We start from the raw sequence: 5,096 nt of genomic DNA, 5'->3' as shown, positions 1-5,096 counted from the left end.
AAAGCAACAATAAAGCAGTGTTTAATAGTGGTTTTGACACGGCTCACAACAAATGGCTTGTGCATGCATCTTTTAAAAACCATTCTGGGGTGGGAATTGTGACAGAAGAGAGCACTTCTTTTGTGAAAGAAGAGGGTTTCTGTTTAATGCGGTTTTGAGTCTGTGTGACTTTGTGCTGTGTGTACACAGGAGTGTAATTTTCACTTTCTTCTCCATTCATGAGAGCTGGGGGAAGATTTGTTTCATGCCTGGAGGTCCAGTTTCCCAGTGAGAAAGCACGTCTCTAACTACTGTGCTTCCTTCTATGAGGAAGTGAATCTCTTTGTGGCAGACACCCTGCTGGCTGCTGCTCTTCCTAAGGTGAAGTACCCGTCTCCAGAAATGGGGTGCTCTGAATGTCACTGTGCAGCAGCATGTCACATCAAAGTCATTCCAACACTGCAGCATTCACCGTTGCTTTATGGTTTTATTCATCTGATGGAAATACTTATTCCCACAATAGCATATGGATTGGATTTTTTTTGAATGAATGAAAAGTTCTTCCTAACCATTAAAAGATTTTGCCATTGATATTTATTTCTCAGTGTTTGTCTATGGAAGAACCGTGTGGCAGACACGGCAGATCTGCCCATGCACCTCAGTTCCCAAAAAATGTGTGTAAGCTGTGACAAGGAAAAAAACTAAAAAAACAAAACCACTGACTTATATTTCTTTTGCTGGTGTTTTTACAGACTGAGTTTTTACTGCTGTTACTAAGACTCTGGATGCACAGTGGAACCAAACCAAGCTTGCTGCTGGATTGAGGCAGGGAGCAGAAGGCCGGGAAATTCAAATTGTGCTGTTGCCTCTCACCTTCGGACCTACAACTGACGTCTCTCCCCTGTACCTACAAATCAGAAGACACTGCATTGTAGGTTATAAAAGTAACGTTATGGTTAACACTGGTATGCAGCTGCTGAAAACACCTACTGATCATGTTTGTTGGGGGTTGTTCAGGTTGCTGATATGGAGGATGTCTCAGCTTTGTGGCACCCGCGGATTAACCAGTGACAGCACATCAATTGTACTGTAAGTGTGCAGGAGTCCAGCGCCCATCTTGAGACTGTTCCCAACCCTAAATATACACACAGCCCCTTACTTGGTCCATTGGAGATCACTTGCAGCACACGATTTTAGAGTTTATTTTTATGGCGCAGATTGTATCCAATGAAATTCGTACAACTTAGATAAATGTTTCCCAATGTTCTAGTCACAACGTCGATTTTTCAGCATCTTTACTAGTTAGCACTAATACCACTTACAATAGCAAATTACTATTAAAATAACAATCCCGTTAACAAATGAGAAACACCAAAGCACATGTAAGTGATTAAAGCGGGAATCTCAGGAACACATGCTCAGCTCAGTGAAGATAATCCTATTTCGTTTAATCTTGATTAAAACGGATTCTTTCGCTACTTGGGTGTGAATCTGCTGATCGTGCAGAAATGACTAATTGAACAGGAGGGGCTTTTGCACACAACGGGTGTCCTCGGACGCGCCCCCTTTTCCCTTCGTGAGCCGAGCGCCGGGGAGGAGACGCGACACTGACAACGCCCTCGGCAGCGCCGCCCTCACGGTGCCACTCTTACGGTGCCACTCTCACGGTGACACTCTCCCGGTGCCGCACTAACGGTGCCACTCTCACGGTGACACTCTTCCGGTGCCGCCCTCACGGTGCCGCCCTCACGACCGAACCGAACCGCCCCGCCCGCGGCGGGCGCACTGCGGCTGCGCGGAGAAGCGGCGCGCGCGCCGCGCCCCCCGCCGCCGCCAATGGCGCCGGCACAAAGTGACCTTGGCCGGGCTCCGCCCCTTCCGCCGCCCGGCCCCGCCGCGCCTGCGCACAACCGGCCCAGCCCGCCCGTCGGCCCGAGCGCGGCACCGTAGCGGTGAGAGCTGCCCCACTCCCGCCATCCGCGCCCATCGCCGCCCCCGCCCGCCGCAACCTCACCCTCTCCCTCTCTCCGCAGAGACGCCGGATCCTGAGCCCCGGGACACCGCCAGCTAAAATGTTCGCTTGCGCCAAGCTCGCCACCTCGCCCTCCCTGGTGAGTGGGGGTGCGCGGGGGGCGGCTGCGCTTCGTCACCGGCCCCGTCCGTGTCGGCGGCGGGGTCGGTGACGACCGCGGGACGATCGCGGGTCGGGCGGGCCGCCGAGCCCCGCGGCAGCGCCCTGGGACGGGCCCGTACCGAGCGCTGCCCTCCCGAGAGCGAAGGAGTGGGGGTGGGGGTCGGGCAGACTGCGGCAGGGCCGCGTTCTCCTTCCTGCCTCCTTGGCGCGGCCGGGGCCCGGTGCCAAGGTGAGGGGCCTTCGCACACGAGCGGCGAAGGAGGGGGAGGTCAGTGCAGCCGACAGATCCTGGGCCTACTGCGTTCCGTGCCTCGCTGTAGGTCAAACTCCAGCCTGTTGCTTGGGCTGTGCAAGGCCGGAATTCTTTGTCCTTGCGGAGATAAAAGACTGACCCGCATGAAAATGCCTTCTCTGGCCCGCAGAAGGTCTCATTTTGCATGGTCCAGGCCCAGGTTTCCCCTGCAGGAAGAGCTTAGTGCAAGAGCCGATATGACCTTAGACTGCTGGGAGCCCAAGGACACATGCAGGCCGCTTGTGAAAAAGGATTCATTCATTTGTGCCTCGCTAAATTTAAAAGTCTAGGTTACATCTGTGCATTTAACAACTTCGAAAATCATTTTGATGGCTTTTATTTGTTCATTTCAAAACGTGTTTCACTGCTTCGTGGTCGGACGCTGTTTTGTCGCTGTTTTGCTCTATTTTCTTTCAGCATAATGCGTGTATATGTTCTTTGAATGGTGTGGCTGTTTACTATATATCTTCTGAAAACAGTACTGTGAGATTGCATGGCAGTGCTTGCTTCTGTATCGTTTATTGTATATCCAGCTGTTCAGAGATTGCTGTCTTTCAAGGAAGACAAATGGCTTAGTAGCTAATAGCCTTACTGCCTTACAGTCTATTGCATGGAACAGCTGTGATCAAATGTTTCATTTTTTTACAGTTTTTTTCCTCCTCTTACAGATCCGTGCTGGATCAAGAATCTTGTACAGACCAATTTCGGCATCTGTGTTGTCTAGGCCAGAGGTCAAGAATGGAGAGGTACCTTATAAACAAAATTCTGTATCTTCCTAAATTACCTGGTGAGCCTAAATGTCCTCAACCTAGAGTTCACTTGTACTAACTTAATACCTGTAGTGTGAAACTTGCTTTAAGTCAAACACCTAATAATACTTGTTGCTGTCTTGCTCCTTCCCCTGAGAAGTCTTTCACATTTAAAGTTGATACTTTCAGGTGGAACAGGTAACATTCTGAAGTTTATGACTTAACAGTCTCATCACTCTGAAGAATAAGTAGACATTGGATCTAATACAACTTTTAAAACTGCATGCTAACACTATCACATGGTCTTTTGTCTGAATATAATGTTTTCTTATGTTTTGTTTTCTTAGGGCAAGTCAACAGTTATCGGGGCCCAAAATACTGTCTCCCAGCTAGCACTTAGGGAATTCCAGACTAGTGCTATCAGCAGGGACATTGACACTGCTGCCAAATTCATTGGTGCTGGTGCAGCCACAGTAGGTGTGGCTGGTTCTGGTGCTGGAATTGGAACAGTCTTCGGTAGTCTAATCATTGGTTATGCCAGGTAATCAATCTCTCTCTTTGAAAACTGTTTGATTGTATGCAGATGTATCTTGAGACAGCTGAACTGTAGAAATAATGGCACTGTAATAAATTCTGTTAATGGTTACTGTTACTGATACACATGGCTGAAGAGAATCTTATGAAACTGTACCAGATTCATCAGGATGGCTCTGTTGTTATAGTCAGAACTTTGTACACTCTTCCTGGAGGAAAGCCATGAAAGAAATTGCATCATTAGACTTGGTTGGTCTTTTGGGCACTGAAGTCCAGTGTTTGGGCATTCAGTTCCAGAACTGAAATAAAAATCCAGCCTGTATCTTTCCCCATGTAAGAGGAAAAGTCCTACATAGTCTTCACAGTCAGAATCATTGTTTAGGAATGGATGTTTTCTAACACATTCAGCTTTGCATCTCAGAATATGCAGTTATTTTAGCAAATGAGTTTTCCTTCCAGAAATCTGAAGGGGGAAAGGGTGAGGATTTTGTAGTAGGGATGAGCTTTCAGGTAATTTAACAACATTCCTATAATAGTTCACATGACACAATGGAAGAGCAGAACTGATACAGGCATAAAAAAGGTTTCATGTTCTTCGCTACTTTTTCAACCAGTTAAGTCTTAACTTCTTAATCAAGATTTTTAAGCCTTTTTGAAGATAAGGAAGCTCACCTTCCACTTAAAACAAGTGTTTTCAGTTCAAAATTAATATATCAAGTTTGGAATTTGGCATGAACATGTCAATAAGCGGTTGTAGAACATTGCTACTTAGTTTTATATTGGAGATATTCTCCTCTCACTTCTTGAAGGCATATTCATTGCAGTTTTGCAACAAACTGCTGCAACTTTTTTTTTAATATTTTTTTCCTGTTCTTGAATGGTTTCAGTTCCTGTCTTTGCCTTGAGAGCTGGTTAAAACATGATACACATGAAATTCCTTGGGAGTATGATTCTCATGTCACAGATGTGAAATTTCTAAATCAGACCTGAGTCTAGTCTTGAATGCCAACTAATTTGTCCTCAGTGAAATCATTGCAAAAAGTTGCTTGGATTTATTGGATTTTCCTGTTAGAGAATCTGTAGCAAGGAACTACAAGGTTAAACTGCATGAAAAACATCTTAAATGTAAGGATAAAAAGGACTTACACCTTCTCTTTCTTTTAGAAATCCTTCTCTGAAGCAGCAGCTGTTCTCATATGCTATCCTGGGATTCGCCCTGTCTGAAGCTATGGGTCTCTTCTGTCTGATGGTTGCTTTCTTGATCCTATTTGCCATGTGAATGGAGATCTGCCTGTAACATTGGCATTGGAATGTAACTGCATTTTATGGGACTCCCAAAATGTTGGTGTCATGGAAATTGATGCTATTTCCAAAGTCATTTCATTAAAGATAACAACTTTAACTGTCA

The 5,096-nt window shown here is 46.3% G+C and overlaps 1 protein-coding gene across 1 annotated transcript; it reads left to right on the top strand.

Annotated features, from left to right (window-relative positions):
- The first annotated feature begins 1,856 nt into the window (after positions 1–1,856).
- Positions 1,857–5,096, top strand: ATP5MC3 (ATP synthase membrane subunit c locus 3). The gene is made up of 5 exons (XM_030241866.2): positions 1,857–1,931; positions 2,013–2,090; positions 3,074–3,151; positions 3,502–3,695; positions 4,853–5,096. The coding sequence occupies exons 2-5, from the start codon at positions 2,052–2,054 to the stop codon at positions 4,965–4,967; spliced, it is 426 nt and encodes a 141-aa protein (XP_030097726.2). The 5' UTR covers positions 1,857–1,931; positions 2,013–2,051; the 3' UTR covers positions 4,968–5,096.

The sequence above is a fragment of the Serinus canaria genome, chromosome 7 (assembly GCF_022539315.1).
Source record: "Serinus canaria isolate serCan28SL12 chromosome 7, serCan2020, whole genome shotgun sequence".
NCBI classification, from domain to species: Eukaryota; Metazoa; Chordata; class Aves; order Passeriformes; family Fringillidae; genus Serinus; species Serinus canaria.
This window is presented reverse-complemented; position numbering and strand designations above follow the sequence as displayed.